Source organism: Pristiophorus japonicus, chromosome 1 (assembly GCF_044704955.1).
Source record: "Pristiophorus japonicus isolate sPriJap1 chromosome 1, sPriJap1.hap1, whole genome shotgun sequence".
NCBI classification, from domain to species: Eukaryota; Metazoa; Chordata; class Chondrichthyes; family Pristiophoridae; genus Pristiophorus; species Pristiophorus japonicus.
In genome coordinates, this window is record NC_091977.1 from 13,979,838 (window position 1) to 14,004,071 (window position 24,234).

A 24,234-nucleotide genomic window follows, 5' to 3' on the forward strand; every position below is an offset into this window, starting at 1 on the left:
CTTTATTGTAGCCAGTATGCAGAGAAGTAATTAAGGCTGTCCCTCATTTTGGTTTCCTTGAGACTATTAACAGTACCAGTAGGTTATTTTTACATAACCTACTGTGTGTGGCGATGCAATTTGCACAAACACACGCCCAGCTTCATAGGATTTACAGCACAGAAATAGGCCATTCAGACCAACATGTTCGTGCCGGTGTTTATGCTCCACACGAGCCTCCTCCCACCCTCTTCATCTCACCCTATCGGCATGTCCTTCAATTCCTTTCTCCCTCATCTACTTAACTACTTTCCCTCAAATGCATCGATGCTATTCGCCTCAACTACTCCTTGTAGTAGCAAGTTCCACATTCTCACCACTCTCTGGATTTCTCCTGAATTCCCCATTGGATTTATTAGTGACTGTTTAGGAGCGGGCGGGGAAGTGGAGCTGAGTCCATGATCAGATCAGCCATGATTTATTGAATGGCGGAGCAGGCTCGAGGGGCCGTATGGCCTACTCCTGTTCCTATTTCTTATGTTCTTATTTAAGACCCCTAGTTAAGACGCCTGCAAGTGGAAACACCTTCTCGGCGTCTAACCTATCAAACCCTTTAATAATCTTAAAGATCTCTATCACGTCACAGTTCAACCTTCTCTTTTCCAGAGAAAAAAGCCCCAGCCTGTTCCCGATAGTTATAACAAAAATAAGCATCGTCACTATTTCTGGCAGCTCTTCATTACATTGCGTCTGCAGCACAGAATCAGGCCATTCGGCCCAACAGGTCTATGCTGGTTCTGTGTGCAGCCCCAAAAGGGAGTAACTATGTCCAGACTAAGTACAGTTATCACTGAACCATAATAAGACTATTTTATGAGGGCTGGCTGGTGCAGTGGGTCAGATACTGGTCTTTCTGCTCTGAGGCATGGATTCTAATCTGGCCCACACTGATGGGATGAAAATCTCCTCAATCAATGGAAAGTAACTTTGGGCAGTGTGTAAAACGGGCACCCCATTTTATCTCATCAGTTTTGGCAAGGGTGGAGAAGGCCGATGATACGGATGTGGAAATAGGCAGTCTTAGTTATGTTGCGGATATGTGGTCAAAAGTTCATTTCAGGTTCAAATATGACACCAAGGTTACGAACAGTATGGTTCAGCTTCAGACAGGAGTTGGGGTGAGGGATGGAGTCAGAGTCTAGGGAACGGAGTTTGTGGCAGGGATCGAAAACAATGGCTTCGGTCTTCCCAATGTTCAATTGGAGAAAATCTCTGCTCATCCAGAAGTGGATGTCGGTCAAGCAGTCTGACAATTTATACACCTCAATTAAGTCTACCCTCAGCCTCCTCTGTTCCAAAGAAATCAGTCCCAACCTATCCAATCTTTCCTCATAGCTAAAATTCTCAAGTCCTGGCAACATCCTCGTAAATCTCCTCTGTACCCTCTCTAGTGCAATCACATCTTTCCTGTAATGTGGTGACCAGAACTGCACGCAGTACTCCAGCTGTAGCCCAACTAGTATTTTATACAGTTCTAGCATAACTTCCCTTCTTATATTCTGTGCCTCGGCTTATATAGGAAAATATCCCATAAGCCTTCTTAACCACCTTATCTACATGTCCTGCTATCTTCAGGGATAATAATTTATTATCTCTATTCAATGCAAAAATGTAATCTCTCAAAGACAGTAACAGATTATAGATTAACTGTGTTCTTCCAATCTCAATTGATGTGACAGTGGGGTAAACAGACTGAGTCTCTTTTCTCTTGAAAAGTAAAAGCTGAAGGGTGACCTTAATAAAATTATGAAAGGTTTTGATAAATTAGATACAGAGAGAGTGTTTCGACTTGTGGGGAAGAGCAAAACTAGAGGCCATCAATATAAGATAGTCACCAAGAAATCCAATAGGGAATTCAAAAGAAACTTATTTACCCAAAGAATGGTGAGAATGTGGAACTCGCTACCACAGGGAGTAGTTGAGGCGAATAGTAGAGATACATTTAAGGGAAGGCTAGATAAACACATGAGAGAGAAGGGAATAGAGGGTTATGCTGATCGAGTTAGGTGAGGAAGGATGGGAGGAGGCTCGAGTGGAGCATAATTGCCAGCAGGGACTGGTTGGGCCAACTGGCCTGTTTCTGAAAAGAAAAAAAGACTTGAGGCCTGAAATTCAGGTACGCCCGAAACAGGGCGCACCTGCTGCTTTTTGGCCACCATTACCACCGCAATGGCTGTGGTGGCCAATGGATCGAAATTCACCGATTTTTAGAAAAAAGTGAGGCCTGGCGGTATTGGCTGGCGGGAATCGGCACTTTTCGCAGTGTGGGTGGGGAGCTCGGAGTGGAGTTTGCACGGGGAATTTCAGCTTCTGCTGATTCGGCCTTAACGGACCAGCTTCTCCCTGGCCTTCTAAAAGGCCAGGGTTTGCAGCTAGGCCCTAAGGGGGGGAAGGTGTTTGAGTGAAGGCCATGGCTGCTGCACCTGTAGCAAGGAGGACAACCCATTTTTCCGATACAGAACTCGAGACACTGATGCAGGCTGTGAAGGGAAGGAGGCGAGTCCTGTACCCCGATGCAGGCAGGCTGACTCGGGGAGTTTTTAACCAATGCCTGGAGAGAGATAGCTGTGTAGGCCCTCAGGGACCTCCATTCATGATCGCACCACCACCCAATGCAGAAAAGGGATGAATTATATCATTTGTCTGATGAAAGTGAGTACCTGTTCCACCAACTGCTGACCTTGCATCTGCGAGCCTCTCCTTCATCCTTTTCTCATTTCCCACCTTCACTACATAGTCACTGAGGCTGCCGTTCACGTCACAGTTACAGCTGCATGTTAGGGACACACACCTATGCACTCACTTTTGATGCTACTCAGCATCCATTCTTTGTTTTGCAGGCCAAGGTTGCACACAACCGGATGGAGCAAAGGAGGACTGGTGGTAGTGAGCCTCAGCTTTAGATCCTGATGCCTCTGAAGGAGAGGATGGAGGCGCTAGTGGGCAGACATGCTGCCTTCCCTGTGGCCTCCGGTACTGCCGCTGCCGCTATGGCCAGCATGAGTAAGTGAAGGCCCTCCTTTAATGCTATCTCTCCCTGAAAGCACCAGCGCTTACTGTGCCTTTCCTTCAGAAAGTGTGCAATTTGCAGCCTCCATGCATCAATTCCCTACCTGTCCCTCACAGCAGCACTTGTGTTACTTATGCTTGCAGATGAGAGGCCGAGTGAGAGCCAAGGCGAGGGTCCTAGCACTGGTGTGAGTGGAAAGGCAATGCAGGATGACAGCCTTGAAGGCAGTGGCAGCCGAGGCCAGGGAGAGAATGAACTGGAGATTGAGAAGGGAGGCCTAGACGACAGCCTTAAAGGCAATGACAGCAATGGTGATCCTTACACCCTCAAAGGTATTGGGGGCTGTAGCCTGGATGGGAGCCTGGAGACTACTCCATCGGTTGGTCCCATCTCCGATGAGGCAGAGGAAGAGGGGTCAATGCTGTCAGCACCGCGTCACTGCTTCCTACACTCACATGCACCAGCTCAGATACTGGGAGTACCCGTTCAGATCTAATATACAAAGCTGAGGGGTCTGCACTGGGTGTTGCACCGGGGCCTAGTGGGCTGCAGCATGGTGACAGCCATAGGGAACCTCTGGTGCCATCTCTCCGAGGGGTGAGTGCGCACGTGAGTCGTGCTGAAGAGGACTCAGACGAGCCCATCGATGTTGGGGCTTATGAAAAAAAGGGTGGAGGCCATGCATTCCCAGAAGTTAGGAGCAGTGGCAAGGGTTCGGAAGTGGTCAAGAGCGTGGAGGAGTCCGCCTCCCGCATCGTCGACAGCTCTGTGCACTCCGTGGTGCCCATCATTGCCAGTGTGCAGGCGATGGTGGACTCCCAGATTGACCATGCGGATCCAGCTGTGATGCCACGACTCGTAGGTGATGTGGCAGCTGCCATGACAACACAGGCGCAAATGAACGAGCGTATCAGTGCTGCACTGGAGAGGATGGCTCGGCCCTGGAAGCTCAGAATGCTCACGCACTCTGGGCAACAGGCCACGGAGCGTCTTACTGCTGTCACTTCTGGTGACTTTGAGACCCTGGTTGTTCTCATGCAGTCTCAGCTGGATGCTGCCCGACACCTCAGTGTTGCCTTCGCGGCTGGGTCCACCACGAGCTATGGAGACCTTCTGGTGTGGCACCACAGCACCGACCTGAGCTCCCTCAGATTGGTGGTGGTGGTAATGTGCCGCCCCCGTGGAGAGAGGCAGGCTCCTCAGACCATGATGATGATGATGTGCTCTCTCAGGATCACACCATTCCTGGCCCCAGGCTTGTCACTCCGCCATTGCCTCCAAGCATGGAGTCACCCGAGCCAAGGCCGACTGAACCCTCCAAGGAGGGTTCTGCCCAGTCTCCAGCCGGCCGTTCCAGGGCCAGAGCTGGTAGAGGACGTCCTAGAAGGACATCTGTAGCTTCTACACAGGAAACACAGCAGCCTTCCCAGAGCCATGAGATAACCACAGGGGAGACACTGCGGTCCAGTGGGATAGGTTTGCGTAAAAGGGGTAATAAGGAGATGCACAAGGGTGAGAGAAGATGTTGTGTTTGTTTTTTTGCACCTTTCTTTATTGGGTAATACATTTTTATTTTGTGTTCCTATATCTGGGCAGGTTTGATTTGATGAAGGCCAATGAAAGGACTCATTGGGATGGCCATGGAAAAGCAAAGATGAAGGGTGATGTGGGCATTAACAGTGGAAATGATCAGCGATGAGACGGGTCTGCACTTCCTTTGCAGGGTTGGGATGGTGACGACGCCTCCTGGGTGGCTGGCGACGGGCCTCCTCCTGGTCCTCCTCCTCCTTCTGCGCCTCCTCCTCCTGCTACAGTGCCTCCTCCTGAGGTGCTACTGCTGGATCGGCCTCCAGCGGCTAGCACCTCATGATTGCCGGGTTGCGAAGCATGCAGCAGACGACCACGAATAGGGAGACTTACTCAGACGAGTACTGCACAACTCCACCAGAGTGGTCCATGCAACGGAACCTGTGCTTTTGGATCCCGATGCAGTGTTCAATTATGCACCTGGTGCCGGAATGAGCGTCATTGTAAGCATACTCGGCAGCAGTCAGCAGCCAAGTGTACTGGGGCTAATCCTCGTCACCTGGCAGCCATCCACAATCCTGGTTTGGGCCCGAGAAGACGGCGGGCACACTGCTCTGGCGCAGGATGAAGGCATCGTGGCTGCTGCCTGGATACCAGGCATCAACTGCCATGATCTATCGTCCAAACAAAAATCCTTTCTCCTCCGCTGGCGGTCTCGAGCCGCCCTGCACTGTGCTCCGACACAAAAAGCTGCCGGGAGCACCGTCAGGCAGCAGGTTGTTTTTTTATTGCTGAATATAGCTTCTGGGGCGGAGAGGCAGCGGTGCGCGCTTTGATTGAGTCGTTACGGCCGCATCCACAATACCGCAGCGAAAGTGGGGGGAGCGGGGAGGAAGTGGGGGGAGCGGGGTGGAAGTGGGGGGAGCGGGGTGGAAGTGGGGGGAGCGGGGTGGAAGTGGGGGGAGCGGGGTGGAAGTGGGGGGGGAGCGGGGAGGAAGTGGGGGGGAGCGGGGAGGAAATGGGGGAGCGGGGTGGAAGTGGGGGGAAGCGGGGAGGAAGTGGGGGGAGCGGGGTGGAAGTGGGGGTGGAAGTGGGTGGGAGCGGGGAGGAAGTGGGGGGAGTGGGGTGGAAGTGGGGGGAGCGGGGAGGAAGTGGGGGGAGCGGGGTGGAAGTGGGGGGAGCGGGGTGGAAGTGGGGGGGAGCGGGGTGGAAGTGGGGGGGAACGGGGAGGAAGTGGGGGGAGCGGGGTGGAAGTGGGGGGAGCGGGGTGGAAGTGGGGGGGAGCGGGGAGGAAGTGGGGGGAGTGGGGTGGAAGTGGGGGGAGCGGGGTAGAAGTGTGGGGGGAGCAGGGAGGAAGTGGGGGAGCGGGGTGGAAGTGGGGGGAGCGGGGTGGAAGTGGGGAGAGCGGGATGGAAGTGGGGGGAGTGGGGTGGAAGTGGGTGGGAGTGGGGTGGAAGTGGGGGGGAGCGGGGAGGAAGTGGGGGGGAGCGGGGTGGAAGTGGGGGGAGCGGGGTGGAAGTGGGGGGAGCGGGGTGGAAGTGGGTGGGAGTGGGGTGGAAGTGGGGGGGAGCGGGGAGGAAGTGGGGGGGAGCGGGGTGGAAGTGGGGGGAGCGGGGTGGAAGTGGGGGGAGTGGGGTAGAAGTGGGGGGGAGCGGGGAGGAAGTGGGGAGAGCGGGGTGGAAGTGGGGGGAGCGGGGTGGAAGTGGGGGGAGCGGGGTGGAAGTGGGGGGGGAGCAGGGTGGAAGTGTGGGGGGAGCGGGGTGGAAGTGGGGGGAGTGGGGTGGAAGTGGGGGGGGAGCGGGGAGGAAGTGGGGGGAGCGGGGTGGAAGTGGGGGGGAGCGGGGTGGAAGTGGGGGGAGTGGGGTGGAAGTGGGGGGGGAGCGGGGAGGAAGTGGGGGGAGTGGGGTGGAAGTGGGGGGGGAGCGGGGAGGAAGTGGGGGGAGCGGGGTGGAAGTGGGGGGGAGCGGGGTGGAAGTGGGGGGGAGCGGGGTGGAAGGGGGGGGGGAGCGGGGTGGAAGTGGGGGGGGAGCGGGGTGGAAGTGGGGGGGAGCGGGGTAGAAGTGTGGGGGGAGCGGGGTGGAAGTGGGGGGAGTGGGGTGGAAGTGGGGGGAGCGGGGTGGAAGTGGGGGGGGAGCAGGGTGGAAGTGTGGGGGGAGCGGGGTGGAAGTGGGGGGAGTGGGGTGGAAGTGGGGGGAGCGGGGAGGAAGTGGGGGGAGCGGGGTGGAAGTGGGGGGGAGCGGGGTGGAAGTGGGGGGAGTGGGGTGGAAGTGGGGGGGGAGCGGGGAGGAAGTGGGGGGAGTGGGGTGGAAGTGGGGGGGGAGCGGGGAGGAAGTGGGGGGAGCGGGGTGGAAGTGGGGGGGAGCGGGGTGGAAGTGGGGGGGAGCGGGGTAGAAGTGGGGGGAGCGGGGTAGAAGTGGGGGGGAGCGGGGTGGAAGTGGGGGGAGCGGGGTAGAAGTGGGGGGAGTGGGGTGGAAGTGGGGGGGGAGCGGGGTAGAAGTGGGGGGAGCGGGGTAGAAGTGGGGGGGAGCGGGGTGGAAGTGGGGGGGAGCGGGGTAGAAGTGTGGGGGGGAGCGGGGTGGAAGTGGGGGGAGCGGGGTGGAAGTGGGGGGGAGCGGGGTGGAAGTGGGGGGGAGCGGGGTAGAAGTGGGGGGGAGCGGGGTGGAAGTGGGGGGAGTGGGGTGGAAGTGGGGGGAGTGGGGTGGAAGTGGGGGGGAGCGGGGTGGAAGTAGGGGGGGAGCGGGGTGGAAGTGGGGGGGAGCGGGGTGGAAGTAGGGGGGGAGCGGGGTGGAAGTGGGGGGGGAGCGGGGTGGAAGTGGGGGGGGAGCGGGGTGGAAGTGGGGGGGAGCGGGGTGGAAGTGGGGGGGGGAGCGGGGTGGAAGTGGGGGGGAGCGGGGTGGAAGTGTGGGGGGAGCGGGGTGGAAGTGGGGGGGGAGCGGGGTGGAAGTGGGGGGGAGCAGGGTGAAAGTGGGAGGGGAGCGGGGTAGAAGTGGGGGGGGAGCGGGGTAGAAGTGGGGGGGGGAGCGGGGTGGAAGTGGGGGGAGCGGGGTAGAAGTGGGGGGGAGCGGGGTAGAAGTGGGGGGGGGAGCGGGGTAGAAGTGGGGGGGGGGAGCGGGGTAGAAGTGGGGGGGGAGCGGGGTGGAAGTGGGGGGGGAGCGGGGTGGAAGTGGGGGAAGCGGGGTGGAAGTGGGGGGAGCGGGGTAGAAGTGGGGGGGAGCGTGGTGGAAGTGGGGGGGAGCGGGGTAGAAGTGGGGGGAGCGGGGTAGAAGTGGGGGGGGGAGCGGGGTGGAAGTGGGGGGAGCGGGGTAGAAGTGGGGGGGAGTGGGGTGGAAGGGGGGGGGAGCGGGGTGGAAGTGTGGGGGGAGCGGGGTGGAAGTGGGGGGAGCGGGGTGGAAGTGGGGGGGAGCGGGGTGGAAGTGGGGGGAGCGGGGTAGAAGTGGGGGGGAGCGGGGCGAACAATTTCGCTGGTGGCAGCCATTGGTCCGAAAGTCAGCGGCCACTCGACTCCGTCGCTGGGCCACAGCTTTCCGGCAGTAACGGACTTTTCCAAGAGGCTGAATTTCGGCCCCTGGGATTTCTATAGCACCTTTCACACCCATCGGATGTCTCAAAATGCTTTATAGCCAATGAAGTACTTTTTGGAGTGTAGTCACTGTTGTACTGTAGGAAACACGGCAGCCAATTTGTACACAACAAGCTCCCACAAACAGCAATGTGATAATGACTAGATAATCTGTTTTAGTGATATTGATTGAGCGATAAATATTGGCCAGGACACTGGGTATAACTCCCCTGCTCTTCTTCGAAATAGTTCCATGGGATCTTTTACGTCCACTTGAGAGGACAGACATAAGAACATAAGAAACAGGAGCAGGAGTCGGCCATTTGGCCCCTCGAGCCTGCTCCACCATTTAATAAGATCATGGCTGATCTGATCATGGACTCAGCTCCATTTCGTTGCCTGCTCCCTATAACCCTTTATTCCCTTATCGCTCAAAAATCTGTCTATCTCCACCTTAAATATATTCAATGACCCTGCTTCCACAGATCTCTGGGGCAGATAATTCCACAGATTTACAACCCTCAGAGAGAAGAAATTCCTCCAAAAGCTCAATTTTAAATGGGCGGCTCTTTATTCTGAGACTATGCCCCCTAGTTTTAGTTTCCCCTAGGAGTGGAAATATCCTCTCTGCATCCACCTTGTCGAGCCCCCTCATTATCTTATATGTTTCGATAAGATCACCTCTCATTCTTCTGAACTCCAGTGAGTATAGGCCCAACCTACTCAACCTATCTTCATAAGTCAACCCCCTCATCTCCAGAATCACCCAAGTGAACCTTCTTTGAACAGCCTCCAATGCAAGTATATCCTTTCTTAAAAACGGAGACCAAAACTGTATGCAGTACTCCAGGTGTGGCCTCACCAATACCCTGTACAGTTGTAGCAGGATTTCTCTGCTTTTATACTCCATCCTGGGGCTCAGTTTAACGTCTCATATGAAAGACGGCACCTCCGACAGTGCGGCGCTCCCTCGGCACTGCAGTGTCAGCCTAGATTGTTTGTATCAAGTCCCTGCAGTGGGGCTTGAACCCACAACCTTCTGACTCAGAGGCGAGAATGCTACGCACTGAACCACAGCTGACACAGTCTGTGTTGTATAGTCTATGTAATTCTATGTAAATTGCGGACAATGTGACTGATGCTCCTGAGAAGCTGCTCTTGAAGATATGGAGATTGAGCATCTGAACGGAAGGCACCAAAGGCAGCACAGCTGGGCTAACGATTTAATATGGGTGGGTAGAAGGGAACAGCAAACAGCCAGCCTTGTTATTCATGAAACCCATAACCTGGGTTTCCACATTTTAGCCAAATGCAAAAGTGGACTGGAATAGGAACGTGCCACGAGGGAATTTCTGTGCTTTGTTTTATTGATGATGAGAACTGATCAAAAACTACAAGAGAGAAATTTTAAGTAATTATCTTTCCTACGTTACAACACTGACTACACTTCAGAAGTACTTAATTGGCTGTAAAGCACCTCGAGACATCTGGTGGTCGTGAAAGGCACTATAGAAATGCAAAATGCAATGCAAATAGAAGGCGTGAGGCATGTAAACTGACTTTTACGAATCAGATATGTGTGTCCTGTTTACATGCTGGAAATCTCTGGATGGCCTGCTCATAAAGCCAGAATGAGCAGCCGCAAGCTGGGCCTGGAAGGAGGTGGTACTCTCATCAAATTGTGGCTGTACCGACCATGATTTTCCATCCATTCAAATATGCCCAATCGGCAACAGCGGCTCCCCGATGGTATCGTAAACTCGGACAATGGCATTGTCACGAACCTTAGACAGGGCGCAGAAGAGATTTTCTAGAATGCTACCAGGGATGATGAACTTCAGCTAAGTGGAGAGACTGGAGAAGCTGGGGTTGTTCTCCTTAGAGAAGGCTAATGGGAGATTTAATAGAGGTGTTCAAAATTATGCAAGGTTTGTTAGGAGTAAATAAAGAGAAACTGTTTCTGCTTGCAGGAGGGTCGGTAACCAGAGGACGCAGATGTAAGGTAATTAGCAAAAGACCCAGAGGGGGGATGAGGAGAATTTGTTTTACGCAGTGAGTTGTTATTGTTATGTATGCAACATCTTGTAACCAGCATTCTACCGCCACCAGAGGGCGCATCTGTTGGAGTCCCAAGAGATCCCAGCATCCCTTGGGAGCACTGCATATAAGCAGGCCTCCCATGCTGTGCCAGCACTCTGGAGTCAGAATAAAGAGACTAAGGTCACACTTACTCAAGTCTACAGTACTCAGTCACATTGCTTTATTTGAGACATAACAGTTATGATCTGGAATACACTGCCTGAAAGGGCGGTGGAAGCAGATTAGGTAGTAGCTTTCCCTGGCCAAAGACTGCCCGAAGTGGAGGAAGAGCATCCGGGAGGGCGCTGAACATCTCGAGTCTTGTTGCCGAGAGCATGCAGAAATCAAGCGCAGGCAGCGGAAGGAGCGTGCGGCAAACCAGACTCCCCACCCACCCTTTCCTTCAACCACTGTCTGTCCCACCTGCGACAGAGACTGTAATTCCTGTATTGGATTGTTCAGTCACCTGAGAACTCACTTTTGGAGTGGAAGCAAGTCTTCCTCGATTTCAAGGGACTGCCTATGATGATGAGTAGTTTTCAAAAGAGAATGAGATATATACTGGAAAAGAAAACATTTGCAGGACTATGAGGAAAGAGCGAGACTAATTGGATCGCGCTTTCAAAGAGCCGGCACAGGCACGATGGGCCGAATGGCCTCCTTCTGTGCTGTATGATTCTATGATTTTAACTGCAAAGTTATACGATAAGCTGTTCTGCAGTATTAATGATTCTTTCCCCAATTAGTTAGACAAAGAGGGAAGATAGATGATATTAACAAATTAATCAGCAGATAAATGAAAAACAACATAGTTTTAATTGACAGACTAATTCGTCGAGGAGCACTGGAGCCAACACAGTGATATTGGACTTTAATTACTGACACAGTATATTGTAACCAAGGTGCAGTCAGCAGAGGCTTTGACGTCAGTTGCTTCAGCCAACAGCACAAACAGTATCATCTGGCTCCGACTGTGTCTGTGAACACAATCAAGGGGGATGTCATAAGCCACACAGACGCAGCTTAAGTGACTTTTATCAAGGCAACTGAATTAAAGATTGTGTTACAGCCTCTGCGTATGCTTATCTAGCCTCCCATTAAATACATCTATACTCTTCATCTCAACCATTCCCTGTGGTAACGAGTTCCACATTCTCACTCCTCTCTGGGGAAAGAGGTTTCTCCTGAATTCCCTATTTACCACCTATCCAGTAAGCTATTAGTTTTGTTCTAAACCTGATCTTTGCTGTTTGCATTAGTACCTTTCCCTGCCTCTGGCAATGTCTTTGCCATTTCGTGGAATCATAGAATGATACAGCACAGAAGGCCATTCTGAGTCATTTATAAATGGCTTAGATAACGCAATAGAGAGCCATATATCCACGTTTGCCGCTAACACCAAGATTGGTAGCATTGTAAGTGGTGTAGACGGGAACAGAAAATTACAAAGAGACATTGATAGAGTAAGTGAGTGGGCCAAAAGGTGACAGATGGATTTCAGCACATGTAAGTGTGAGGTCATCCATTTTGGACCAAAAAAGGATCGATTCGAGTATTTTTAAATGGTGAAAAGTAGACATCCAGTGAGATTTAGGTGTTCATGTACAAAGATCCCTAATATGTAGTGGTCAGGTACAAAAAATTATCAAAAATGTTAGCCTTTATATCTGAAGGGCTGGAATAGAAAGGAGAGGAAGTTTTGCCAGAGCTATACAAAGCCCTGGTTAGACCACATCTGGAGTACTTTGTACAGCTCTGGCCACCGTACCTTAGGAAGGATATACTGGCCTTGGAAGAATGCAGTGCAGTTTCACCAAAATGTAACCAGGGCTCCAAGAGTTAAATTATGAGGAGAGATTACATAAACTAGGCTTGTAGTCCATGGAATATAGAAGGGTAAGGATTTGATTGAGGTTTTTAGGATTTTAAACATAACTAATAGGGTAGATAGAGAGAAACGTTTCCGCTGGTGATGGGGGGTGGTGGGGGAGTCTAGGACAAGGGGATATAACCTTATAATCAGAGTCAGGCCTTTCAGGAGAGATATTAGGAACACTTCTTCAAACAAAGCGTGGTAGAAGTGTGGAACTCTCTTCCACAAAAAGTGGTAGATGCTGGCAAAAGGCAGCAAAGATTTTGGCACAAGCTGCAGTCTGTCCCAGACTATCCGGGATGTCTGATTTGGATGTGTAAGAATCCACCGTGGTGCAGTTGGGAGCTTTCTGTATGCCCTTCTGTACGGTTCAGAGACACGGACCATTACAGTAGACACCTCAAATCGCTGGAGAAATACCACCAACGATGTCTCCATAAGATCCTACAAATTCCCTGGGAGGATTGATGCACCAACGTTAGTGTCCTCGATCAGGCCAACATCCCCAGCATCTAAACACTGACCACACTCGACCAGCTCCATTGGGCGGGTCACATTGTTCACATGTCTGACACAAGACTCCCAAAGCAAGCACTCTACTCGGAACTCCTACATGGCAAGCGAGCCCCAGGTGAGCAGAGAAAACCTTGATAAAATGCAACATCCCCACCGACACCTGGGAGTCCCTGGCCAAAGGTCGGCCTAAGTGGAAGAAGAGCATCCAGGAGGGCGCTGAGCACCTCGAGTCTCGTCGCCGAGAGCATGCAGAAAGCAAGCGCAGGCAGCGGAAGGAGCGTGCGGTAAACCAGTCTCCCCACCCACACTTTCCTTCAACGACTGTCACAGAGACTGTAATTCCCGTATTGGACTGTTCAGTCGCCTAAGAATTCACTTTTCGAGTGGAAGCAAGCCTTCCTCAATTTCGAGGGACTGCTTATGATGATGATGATTGAGGTCGAAAGGAAGCATTCATCGGCAATGTTTTAATACCCAAAATGGACAGTTGGTCACCCTCACCACAGTTTGGTATGTAGCTAAAGCATGAAAGTTAACACAAAGCGTTAAAAGAATACGCAACACCTTGTATTTATATAGCGCCTTTAACGTAGTAAAATGTCACTTCACAGGAGACAAAATTATCAGATGAAATTTGGCACCAAGCCACATAAGGAGATATTAGGGCAGATGTCAAAAATGTAGGTTTTGAGGAGCATCTTAAAAGGAAAGAGATAGAGAGGCGGAGAGGTTTAGGGAGTGAGTTCCAGAGCTTAGGGCAGAATATAGGAAACGTTAAGGATGAGGAAAGGCCAGTGGTCCATCAAGCTCATCATCATGCTAATACCCTATTGTGTCTGTAAGCACTCTAGAAATGACTCCTCGAGGCAAGGTATTGTACTTGAACTGTGGTGACCTTGGTCCATTTATTACAGCTCCTGAGTGAGGGTACAGCATGGTTTCTAGCTCGCTCTCGCACTCTGCTTCACGCTCTTGTCGCTCTCGCTCTCGCGCTCTCTCTCTCTCTCGTGTTCTTGTTTCATTCTATCTCACGCACTTTGTCTCTCGATCTCTGTCTCTCTTGCTCTCGGTCTTTCTCTTTCTCTTAAAGGAAATATTTCATGCACTTTTCAAAGACAAAAACCCAGCATGTAACTGAAGTATGTTGACTGTTGTATCTGTTTTATACCTGGTTACCTGTGGTGTACAGGTGACCCCTAGGTCTCCACCAGTTGCGCCCTCTGGTGGTACAAGCATAGTGTATACAGTGTGAAGATACATTCAGTGGTCTTTATGTAACTGTACATTGCGTGTACAGGGAGTATACTTATATTATACATACACAACATAACCTAACTCCCAGTGCAGCGTGCAACTAGGTTTCAACATCCCTCCAATGTCTTTAACACTGATTTTAACCGAACTTGCCCAGCGGGAATGGGAGGTGTTCCAGTCAGATTCCCGTTTTACTCTCCCGCCGTGTGCAGTGTGAAATCGAGCAAGGGTAAAATGGATGTGCGACCCAAACTCTTCCGGTCCTTGACAGACGGGTTAGGTTAAAATCGGGTCTATTTTGTCCGTGGTATCTTGTTGCCAGGCAGTCTATACCGTACATTGATCTTCCTGATGCGTCCCCCTGGTCCATCACTAAAATTACTCAAATATTCTGGGTTTACCTTAATCTGTTCCATTTAATATTCCATGTACCTCAATAAGCTCCCCTCAAACTTCTGCTAGTTTGCAGAACTTGGATTTTGCTAATCTTTCCTACATTACAACAGTGATCACACTTCAAAAGTACTTAATTGGCTGTAAAGCGCTTTGTGACATCCTGAGGTCATGAAAGACGCTATATAAATGCAAGTCTTTCTTTTTTCCTCAGCACTCATCCCCATTACATTGGGGGGGGTTATCTGCAAAATGGCAAAATTAAAATCTGTGGCACACATGGCGATGAATGTTTGAGTGTGTTTCTTAATAAGTTCCAGCTTGTCCACTGGAAATGCCAGCCTCCCCAATACGTGTGTAAGCTTTTGTTTCATGTCACCGTAAAGAAATAAATCCTGCCCTCCTCTCCCGAAGACACTTGCAGTTCCACGCAGACGTGTTTTCCAGCATCGTTTGAAACAGGTTGAGATTATTCGAACCATACGTGCTTGCTGAAAATAAACCAGAGACTGACCTTTGTGTTTCCCGGGGACTCTGTTGTGGGACGAGCCAATTCCAAGGCTGAAGATCTCCCGCAGTGTTTAAGGACCAAAGCCGGGAAGCAGGATGCTGTGTCACCAGGGTCCAGCAACCAGCCGGCAATTCTCGGGTCTAGTATATCCCAATCACTGGCTGCAGCAAAACATAAAAGATGTTCTTGTAGGATTAGGCAAAATTTTACGCAACCATAAACTTTACAGTGTCTTCATTGGACAATCGAACATTGCTTTAATTTGGCGATGTACTCTGTGCCATACAAAATATAAACATTACAGATTTGTGGACTTCAATATTCCACTTGGTAAGTTTTAAGCCGGAATTTTCCCCTAAATAAACGGGCGGGTTTGGAGCGCGGGAGCAGTTAATTTTTTTAAAATGGGATTCCAGACCTGATCCCGCTTCCAACCCGACCTCTCCCGGTTTTACTGGAAGCAGGACAAGGGTGGGAAGCAGGCAGGCAACCAACCCATTGCCAGGAGGCAGTACCCTCATTTAATATTATTTTCCCCTCTATTTTGTGTTTAACTGCCCGTGGACGGGGTTCACACAATTCGTGAAACCCAGCAGGTAAACCAAGGCGGGGACTGCTGCCTCAAGGAGATAAGTGGCTTTATACTTACCTCCTACATCCAGGGTCACGCCTATATCCACCCCCCCATCCCCCGCAATCTGAGACCTCCAATCCCCACCATGAACCCCATCACCCCCCGTCAAACCCCCGCGATTCCCGACCTAGCCCATGCCGATCCCCAACCTCACCTCTGATGATCCACGATCCCTCCGATTCCCGGCCGACTCCCTCCCACGTTCCCCGACTCCCTGCCGATCCACTGACCCCCCCCCCCCCTCCAATCCCCGATCCTCCGGCTGAGCCCCCCCCCCCCTTCCCACCGATCCCCGACCATGCCGACCCCACGATCCCTCCCCCGGACCTCGCAGCTGAGACCTATCCATCCGCAGCCAGCCAGCCAGCCTCTCAATCTGTGGACGGGAATTCTCAGGGAGGCCTCTCATTCACATCAGTCCCTGCCGCTAAAGTCAGCAGGGCCTGCGGGAAACTCGTTCTCCCGGATTTCTCGCCCGCCTCGGAGGTCGCCCGCCTCGCTTGACAAAACAAACATTTAGTAACTCTTTTGGTCTTGAAGTTGTGCGAGAAGATAGGAACACCCATTTCATAGTTCGCACCTTCCTGTCACCTACATATGTCAACTTGTACTTCATTCTAACTTCATTCTGAACGTTAACTCTGTTTCTCTCTCCACAGATGCTGCCTAACCTGCCGAGTATTTCCAGCATTTTCTGTTTTCAATTCCGATTTCCAGAATCCGCAGTGTTTTGCTTTTGACCACTTCATTCTACTTTATTTTGGAGTTACTTTTGTCCACTTTTTGTTTTTGAAAATGCCATTTTGCCGCACTGCACTGACTGAGCGTGAAATCCACGGAACAAATATAAAATAAGTGCACAGGCAATTACACAGGGTACTAGTCAGACCTTGTTTGGAGTATAGTGTTCAGTTTTGGGCTTAAGAAATGGTCTAGTGGGCTTGGAAGGAGACCAGTGATAAATATTTAAGAGCTAGGAGCAGGAGTAGGCCATTCGACTCTGCACTGCCATTCAATAAGATCATGGCTGATCTTACCTCAACTCCACTTTCCTGCACTGTCTCCAGCATCCCTTGATCCCCTCAGTATCCAAAAATCTAACTATCTCTGTCTTGCATATACTCAATGACTGAGCAGCCATAGCTCATGGGGTAGAGAATTATAAAGATTCACAGCCCTTTGAATGAAGAAATTTCTCCTCATCTCGATCCTAAATGGCCGACCCCTTATTCTGACTCTCTGACCCCTGGTTCTAGACTCCCCAGCCAGGGGAAACATCCTCCTAGCATCTATCCTGTCAAGCCCGTTAAGAATTTTATATGTTTCAATGAGATCACCGCATTCTTCTAAACTCTAGTGAATATAGGCCTAGTCTACTCAACCGCTCCACATAGGGCAATCCCCTCATCCCAGTCTAGTGATGCTTTGTTACACTCCCTCTTAGGAAAGGAGACCAGAACTATAAACAAGACTCCAGGTGTGGTCTCACTAACACTCTGTATAATGGCTATATAAAGAGTTTTAAGTTTAGGGGTGGAAATTCACATCCGCCCGAAACGGGGCGCACCTACCATTTTTGCAGTGTTCTGGCCGCCAGAATGGATGCGGCGGCCTATCATCGAAATTCGGCTCTTCGTGGGTTTTATTCCAGTGGGCAGAAGTCGTTTCATCATGAGGGCGGAAGTGGGGGTGTAGCTGAGTGGCCGTCACTAGCGGGTCGGAAGACGGGGGGGGGGGGCGGGACGGAGTGTCTGCAGCTGTCAGTAATCAGCACCGCGCTGATGACATTATCGCACTGACGCATCACAATGTCTGTCCCCTTCAGTTAAAGGGGAGAGCCGCTGCGAGCACTGCATTCATTTTAGTTAGGTCCGCTGGGCCACCAGAGAGGGTTTCGGCAGAGCTACCCAAGAGGGGGGGTGCCAGGCTGCTTGTTGTCAGCCCCACCGAAAGCGCGGCCATAATTGTCGGCCCCGACCTGGCAGTCGGCCGACAAAAAAAAACATGCGGTCAACAACAGTGTCACCTCCCCTTTAAGGGTGGCCGGGCTGCCATTTTACAGAGAGTGTAGCGACAGCAAAAGCTGTCGGGGGCACCGCCTGCGGCAGCGCCAGTCCAGCGGGGCAATTTCAGGCAAGGGACAATTTCAGTCGGGCAATTTCACGAGGGGGTTCCCGCCAGATGGTAAGGGGTCGGCGCGTGTACGCCGCGCGGGAAAACAGGCAGAGCGGTCCCAGACACCGCTCTGCTCCTGAGAAAGGGCAATTTACACATGGAGGCCCCTCCACGGAGAATCGGGGGGGGCCATTCCGCGCTGCCCCATGGCCGCTGCTTTCAGGCAGCCAAAAGCCAAAAGGGGCAATTTCCGTCCCTTATACACCAATCTCTTTGTAATAAAGGCTAACATGCCATTTGCTTTCCTAATTGCTTGCTGTACCTGCATGTTAACCTTCTGTGATTTGTGTACGAGGTTGCCCAGGTCCCTCTGAATACCAATATTTTGCAGTCTCTCACCATTTAAAAATATTCTGCATCCATGACAAGATGCTTTGAGTCACCCTCCTTGGTATCTCTTTCCTTGCCCCACATCAATTTTTGTCTGATTACACTCAGCCTGGCACAGACAAAATCCACTGTTTGAAATCCTATATTACGAATAATTGGCATTGGTATATTGCGGCTGATTGTACCTTGTTTCCAGCATACACTGTCTGCACAGTGGTGGAGCACGGCTCGGAGCAGATCCTTGGCTTTAAAACCAATGATGCAGCCTTTACAACTCAATATTTGAAGCAGTAGTACTCTGTGGATAATAAAAGAGAGTCAGATGTTTACTACCTGCACTACAAGTAGCATTCTATTCATCAAGGTTGAACAATAAGAAAGTAGCTATGTTACTGTGAAAACTAAAATGCATGCCAGATAACTACACTGCAAAGACATTAGCCACAAGGGGCCATGATTCATGCAGAGCTATGGGAAAAGAGAAGGGAAGTGGGACTAATTGGATCGCTCTTGCATAGAGCCAGCACAGGCATGATAGGCCGAATGGCCTCCTTCTGTGCCGTACCCTCCAAGATCTCTGAGCTCCTCCAATTCTGGCCCCGTGCATCCCCGATTGTACTCACTCCACCATCGGCGGCTGTGCCTCCAGCTGCCTGGGCCCTAAGCTCTGGAATTCCCATCCTAAACCTCTCTGCCTCTCTACCAATGTTCCCTATAAGCTGTGCGGCCGGGTAGCTCTCTGCCAGTCCCACGCAGCCTGGGTCCGCCTTTTTCAACGTTAGGTTTCGTGCACTAGGCCATGCAACCCCTTAAAGGGGCTGTGCTCCCAAAAAATAATAAGAGGGAGCATTGCTCTCCACCTCTCTCTCCTCCTTTAAGACGTTCCTTAAAACCTAACTCTTTGCCAAGCTTTTGGTCACCTGTCCTAATATCTCCTTATGTGGCTCAGTGTCAAATTTTGTTTGATAACCCTTCTGTGAAGCGCCATGGGACATTTTACTACGTTAAACAGGCTATATTAATGCATGTTATTATTGTTGCTGCTGTCGACAGCAAGTGCAAATAACTCCCACCATTGACTGTGCTCTTTAATATCAATCCGGGGGCACTGACGGCATTGAACATCTTCATTTCATGGACACTATGAGCCGACATTGAGTCTGCATTTACAACTAAATTCATGGAGCTAGATTTTTATTGGCTTGTGGCCATCAATCAAGTGGCTCCAGTCTCCAATAGGCCTGAATCAGTCCAGGTACAATCATCGTAGGTCCACTTACATACGGTTACTATCAAATACATCTATTGGACTGAAGAAGAGTGGTGTCTGAAACCTGCTTACCATTGGCTGCTTATAGTCATCATCATAGGCAGTCCCTCGAAATCGAGGAAGACTTGCTTCCACTCTAAAAGTGAGTTTCCAGGTGGCTGTACAGTCCAATACGGGAATTACAGTCTCTGTCACAGGTGGAACAGACAGTGGTTGAAGGAAATGGTGGGTGGGGAGTCTGGTTTGCCGCATGCTTCTTCCGCTGTCTGCGTTTGTTTGCTGCATGCTCTAGGCGACAAAACTAGAGGTGCTCAGCGCCCTCCTGGATGTTCTTCCTCCACTTTGGGCAGTCTTGGGCCAGGGATTCCCAGGTGTTGGTGGGGATGATACACTTTATCAAGGAGGCTTTGAGGGTGTCCTTGAAGCATTTCCTCTGCCCACCTGGGGCTCGCTTGCCGCGTAGGAGTTCCGAGTAAAGCACTTGCTTTGGGAGTCTCGTGTAAGGCATGCGGACGATGTGGCCCGCCCAACGGAGCTGGTCAAGTGTGATCAGTGCTTCGATGCTGGGGATGTTGGCCTGAGCGAGAACACTGACGTTGGTGGATCTGTCCTCCCAGTGGATTTGTATGCCAGCGCAGCCTTCGGTTACCTTAGGAAAAGAGTGTTTGAAGACCAGGACCTCAAATCTGGCACCAAGCTTATGGCCTACAGGGCAGTAGTGACACTTGCTCTCCTATATGGCTCAAAGGCGTGGACCATATACAGTAGCCACCTCAAAGCACTGGAGCAGTACTACCAGCGCTGCCTCCGCAAGATCCTGAAAATCCACTGGGAGGATAGATGCATGCTTATCGTATTAATCAACAAAAACACATCTTTTCCGATGCTGACATAGCTGTTGTGTATTTTCAGAGCCTTCAGTTCAGAATTAACAATTATAGACGGATCTTCAACAAAGTGAGATATTCATTCTTTCCCTCCGACTGTCCTGTTTAGGATTTCATTAATCATTGTGGCATGATATTGACATTTTTGGATTAAGTCTGCCCCAATTTCAGTGCAGCTATCACTACCTCTCCAATATGTCATGCATTGTGGACAATACAAATACTGTCTATTCTTAAATGATAAATAGCTGCAGCTAGGCTGTGTCTTCTGTAGAAATCGGTTGCTGAATACTTGATGGGCTTCAGCACAGTGATCTGATTCCCTTGCAAAGCGCACAGTCGAAATATTAAATAGGGTATCAGTTCGGGGAATGGATCAGGCAATAACTATTCACCTCTGACCCCAGGTGCGGGAGTGGGCCAGATAGTAACTATTCACCTCTGACCCCAGGTGAGGGAGTGGGTTAGGCAGTAACTATTCACCTCTGACCCCAGTGGAGAGTGGGTCAGGCAGTAACTATTCACCTCTGATCCCAGTGGGGAGTGGGTCAGACAGTAACTATTCACCTCTGACCCCAGGAGAGGGAGTGGGTCAGACAGTAACTATTCACCTATGACCCCAGGTGCGGGAGTGGGTCAGGCAGTAACTATTCACCTCTGACCCCAGGTGGGGGAATGGATCAGACATTAACTATTCACCTATGACCCAAGGTGCGGGAGTGGGTTAGACAGTAACATTTCACCTATGACCCCAGAGTACAATTCACGCCCAGTCCACTAGAATAAACACCGGGAATCTTCTCGGGGGGGTGTGGGGGGGAAGGGTCTCCCTATCGGCTGCCATAACTTAGGTGGAAGATCAGCGGAAGCCCCGGTTACGGTGGGTATCTGGAGATCCTGCCCACCCCCGGGAAAATTCCTAGCGTCAGTCTCCACTGTCCACTGACTCTAAGGTTGAACATGAAATGAGCTTGACTCTCAAGTTCCTCATTTGGCAGTAAAGAGGCTGTCCCGCTCCGAGGGGCCACACCCTGACTGCCATCGGGAATGAAATGATACGGTTACAAAGGAATGCTTTTCTGAGGTTGGGGCCCAAAGGCATTGGGGTGGGGGAGGGGAGATTTTAAGTATAACCACCCGATGGAGATCAGGTGAGTGGGCAGTTAACATAAGAACATAAGAAAGAGGAGTAGAAGTAGGCCTCGAGCCTGCTCCGCCATTTTATACGATCATGGCTGATCTGATCATGGACTCAGCTCTACTTCCCTGCCCACGCCCCATAACCCCTTATTTTCTTATCGGTTAAGAAACTGTCTATCTCTGTCTTAAATTTATTCAATGTCCCAGCTTCCACAGCTCTCTGAGGCAGCGAATTCCGCAGATTTACAACCCTCTGAGAAAAGAAATTTCTCCTCATCTCAGTTTTAAATGGGCGGCCCCTTATTCTAAGATTATGCCCCCTAGTTCTAGTCTCCCCTATCGGGAAATTGTGTTGGGGAAATTGATGGGATTGAAGGCCGATAAATCCCCAGGGCCTGATGGACTGCATCCCAGAGTACTTAAGGAGGTGGCCTTGGAAATAGTGGATGCATTGACAGTCATTTTCCAACATTCCATTGACTCTGGATCAGTTCCTATGGAGTGGAGGGTAGCCAATGTAACCCCACTTTTAAAAAAAGGAGGGAGAGAGAAAACAGGGAATTATAGACCGGTCAGCCTGACATCGGTAGTGGGTAAAATGATTGAATCAATTATTAAGGATGTCATAGCAGTGCATTTGGAAAGAGGTAATATGATAGGTCCAAGTCAGCATGGATTTGTGAAAGGGAAATCATGCTTGACAAATCTTCTGGAATTTTTTGAGGATGTTTCCAGTAGAGTGGACAAGGGAGAACCAGTTGATGTGGTATATTTGGACTTTCAGAAGGCTTTCGACAAGGTCCCACACAAGAGATTAATGTGCAAAGTTAAAGCACATGGGATTGGGGGTAGTGTGCTGACATGGATTGAGAACTGGTTGTCAGACAGGAAGCAAAGAGTAGGAGTAAATGGGGACTTTTCAGAATGGCAGACAGTGACTAGTGGGGTACCGCAAGGTTCTGTGCTGGGGGCCCAGCTGTTTACACTGTACATTAATGATTTAGACGAGGGGATTAAATGTAGTATCTCCAAATTTGCGGATGACACTAAGTTGGGTGGCAGTGTGAGCTGCGAGGAGGATGCTATGAGGCTGCAGAGCGACTTGGATAAGTTAGGTGAGTGGGCAAATGCATGGCAGATGAAGTATAATGTGGATAAATGTGAGGTTATCCACTTTGGTGGTAAAAACAGAGAGACAGACTATTATCTGAATGGTGACAGATTAGGAAAAGGGGAGGTGCAAAGAGACCTGGGTGTCATGGTACATCAGTCATTGAAGGTTGGCATGCAGGTACAGCAGGCGGTTAAGAAAGCAAATGGCATGTTGGCCTTCATAGCGAGGGGATTTGAGTACAGGGGCAGGGAGGTGTTGCTACAATTGTACAGGGCCTTGGTGAGGCCACACCTGGAGTATTGTGTACAGTTTTGGTCTCCTAACGTGAGGAAGGACATTCTTGCTATTGAGGGAGTGCAGCGAAGGTTCACCAGACTGATTCCCAGGATGGCGAGACTGACCTATCAAGAAAGACTGGATCAACTGGGCTTGTATTCACTGGAGTTCAGAAGAATGAGAGGGGACCTCATAGAAACGTTTAAAATTCTGACGGGGTTAGACAGGTTAGATGCAGGAAGAATGTTCCCAATGTTGGGGAAGTCCAGAACCAGGGAACACAGTCTAAGGATAAGGGGGAAGCCATTTAGGACCGAGATGAGGAGGAATTTCTTCACCCAGAGAGTGGTGATCCTGTGGAATTCTCTACCACAGAAAGTTGTTGAGGCCAATTCACTAAATATATTCAAAAAGGAGTTAGATGAAGTCCTTACTACTAGGGGAATCAAGGGGTATGGTGAGAAAGCAGGAATGGGCTACTGAAGTTGCATGTTCAGCCATGAACTCATTGAATGGCGGTGCAGGCTAGAAGGGCCGAATGGCCTACTCCTGCACCTATTTTCTATGTTTCTATGTTTCTATGTTTCTCTCTGCATCCACCTTGTCAAGCCCCCGCATAATCTTATATGTTTCGATAAGATCACCTCTCAATCTTCTGAATTCCAATCAGTAGAGGCCCAACCTACTCAACCTTTCCTCATAGGTCAATGCCCTCATCTCCAGAATCAATCTAGTGAACCTTCTCTGAACTGCCCCCAAAGCATGTATATCCTTTCGTAAATATGGAAACCAAAACTGCACGCAGTATTCCAGGTGTGGCCTCACCAATACCATGTATAACTGCAGCAAGACTGCCCTGCTTTTATACTCCGTCCCCTTTGCAATAAAGGCCAAGATTCCATTGGCCTTCCTGATTACTTACTGTACCTGCATATTAATCTTTTGTGTTTCATGCACAAATATTGCAGCACTTTGTAATCTTTCTCCATTTAAATAATAAGTTGCCCTTTGATTTTTTTTTTGCCAAAGTGCATGACCTCACACTTTCCAACATTATACTCCATCTGCCAAATTTTTGCCCACTCACTGAGCCTGTCTATGTCCTTTTGCAGATTTTTTGTGTCCTCCTCACATATTGCTTTTCCTCCCATCTTTGTATCGTCAGCAAACTTAGCTACGTTACACTCGGTCCCTTTTTCCAAGTCGTTAATATAGATTGTAAAAAGTTGGGGTCCCAGCACTGATCCCTGCGGTACCCCACTAGTTACTGATTGCCAACCCGAGAATGAACCATTTATCCCGACTCTGTTTTCTGTTCATTAGCCAATCCTCTATCCATGCTAATATATTACCCCAGTTAAACTCACCCAGGGTATTTACCCGCCCTGGAATCAGCGGGTACTGATATTTTCCAATTTTGGGAACATAGGAATAGAGCACGGGCCAAGTTCCTTGAGCTGTTCTGTCGCCATTTAATTAGATCATGGCTGATCTGTACCCCAACTCTTTTTATTCACGCCGGTGGGGTCCTTTTATTTGTATGTCGGGTCGCGATGAAATCATCGGGACACGGCTGTAATTTAAAATAGGCAGCCTGAACAGCGAAGAGTATTGGGGCCAGAAGAAGCCCAAAAAAGGCATTTCCTT

General features: G+C 50.5%; 1 protein-coding gene across 1 annotated transcript in view; it reads right to left on the bottom strand.

Annotated features, from left to right (window-relative positions):
• The window catches only part of poln (polymerase (DNA directed) nu), a 520,953-nt gene that overhangs the window by 437,514 nt on the left and 59,205 nt on the right, over positions 1–24,234 (bottom strand). Inside the window, exons 5-6 of the mRNA XM_070877627.1 lie at positions 18,086–18,198; positions 14,765–14,922 (exon numbers count right to left, since the gene is read on the bottom strand). Of these exons, the coding sequence (XP_070733728.1) occupies positions 14,765–14,922; positions 18,086–18,198 (271 nt within the window). The remainder of the gene's footprint in view (positions 1–14,764; positions 14,923–18,085; positions 18,199–24,234) is intronic.